This window comes from Penaeus monodon, chromosome 28 (genome assembly GCF_015228065.2).
Source record: "Penaeus monodon isolate SGIC_2016 chromosome 28, NSTDA_Pmon_1, whole genome shotgun sequence".
In the NCBI taxonomy this organism is placed as follows: Eukaryota; Metazoa; Arthropoda; class Malacostraca; order Decapoda; family Penaeidae; genus Penaeus; species Penaeus monodon.
Window position 1 is genome coordinate 2,867,245 of NC_051413.1, and position 1,700 is coordinate 2,868,944.

General features: G+C 42.1%; 1 protein-coding gene across 1 annotated transcript in view; it reads left to right on the forward strand.

The window, feature by feature from the left end:
* The first annotated feature begins 163 nt into the window (after positions 1-163).
* The window catches only part of LOC119590901 (holotricin-3-like), a 2,901-nt gene continuing 1,364 nt past the window's right edge, over positions 164-1,700 (forward strand). Inside the window, exons 1-4 of the mRNA XM_037939637.1 lie at positions 164-271; positions 371-611; positions 746-749; positions 1,249-1,354. Of these exons, the coding sequence (XP_037795565.1) occupies positions 257-271; positions 371-611; positions 746-749; positions 1,249-1,354 (366 nt within the window). The 5' untranslated portion in view covers positions 164-256. The remainder of the gene's footprint in view (positions 272-370; positions 612-745; positions 750-1,248; positions 1,355-1,700) is intronic.

A 1,700-nucleotide genomic window follows, 5' to 3' on the forward strand; every position in this document is an offset into this window, starting at 1 on the left:
TCATTTACACACTTTCAAAAAGCACGAGAAGTGAGTGTGTCCTTAATGATCAAGGCAAAAGGTCACGTGCATAGTTGTTTACAGTTTATATTATCCTCTCTTTCTCAGCACGGCTAACGTCCTTCATCGCGAGCCTCGGGTCACCTGCAAGGCTCCACGAGAACCGCCATTGTCTCGCCGCCATATAAAACGGAGCCGGAGGTGGGATCCTCACACTGGCGTTCCCACCTTCCTTCGCATCGCACTGATTCTCGAGATGACGCTCAAAGCTGTGAGTGTTTGCTTGGCCAAAGTGTGTTTACTGGGACAATTTCCAGTCTAAGTCAGTGTCAGGGAAGACGGTCTAAATATTTTCTTTCTGTCTTTTCAGGTATTTATTGCTGCTTTTGTCACTCTTCTAGTGACATGTGTCGCAGCAGGGCCACTGGCTGAGCCTGGGTATGGCCACGGTGGACACGGAGGATACGGCCATGGTGGGCATGGAGGATATGGCCATGGCGGACACGGAGGGTACGGCCATGGTGGGCACGGAGGATATGGCCACGGTGGACACGGAGGGCATGGCCACGGTGGACATGGTGGATATGGACATGGCGGGCACGGCGGATATGGTAAGTTGATAACTGACACTGTAATGTGATATGCAACGTAATGCTCAAGAAATCCGTCCAGAAGGATCATGTTCACAAAAATCTGTCTAAATCTGACACGAGATTCTGAATGTGCTTTCTTTCCTTCCCCACAGGCTGGTAATACCGTAACCGCAAAGGCTACTCCTGCATTTGGAACAATAAAGAATTATACATTGTATCCCTTGTCTTTCAATACTTGTGTTCCTCTACTTCTCTCACGCTGAATTTAATTTTGCTTGAAGAGAATAAGCACACACACAAAAAAAGACAAATACAAACGAATTTGCTAAAATTACTCTAAAATACTGGTCCTTAACCTGTGTCGTGATTATTCTAAGAGTGATAGATAATAGTCTGTATATTGTGTGTCTTGCCTTTGGATCTACCACCCTCTAGGTCGGAAATTGAGATAATATAGAAAATGTAGAAAATTAATGTACGTTGACCCAAAGAAAAGTTTCCCATTAATTACACGTTGTCAGGTTTTCGTATAGAGAAACTGGTCTAGATCATGCATTTTCTCTTTAAGAATTCTCAAGATAGAACGGCAATCAAATACCATTGTTTCACGACTAGGTATGCATATGCACTATCACTTATGTATTAACTAAATCAGGTTACGTTCTGATCCTATGATAAGAAACGATCCTTTTATTTTTCCAATTGCCTATATCCTGAGTTCATACAAAAAGCTGAGAAAGGTCATATACCACACCAACAATGTCGGCTATTTGGCCATTTAAAAATAGATTGAAAAGATAGGAAACACTTTTCAGTTAACTGAAGTTATTTCGCGTTTGTCCTTCGCCGTCTGTCAAATTTCTCTTTCCCATTTTCTATCTAAAATCTTCCTTCTCTTTTATTCAAAGCCTTAGCTCTTTTTCGGTTGACGACATGAAAATTGTCTCGCCTTTACTCGATCACTCTTCTAATTAAATCACACGAAAATCGACGAAAGATGTTGGAAACCTTTCGACCCCATTTCTTCTTAGACTAGCATCAATGGCCAAGTCTGTCAGCTTCCACATGCTGATGAAATTACTTCTACAAGCAGGAAATTCATATTGT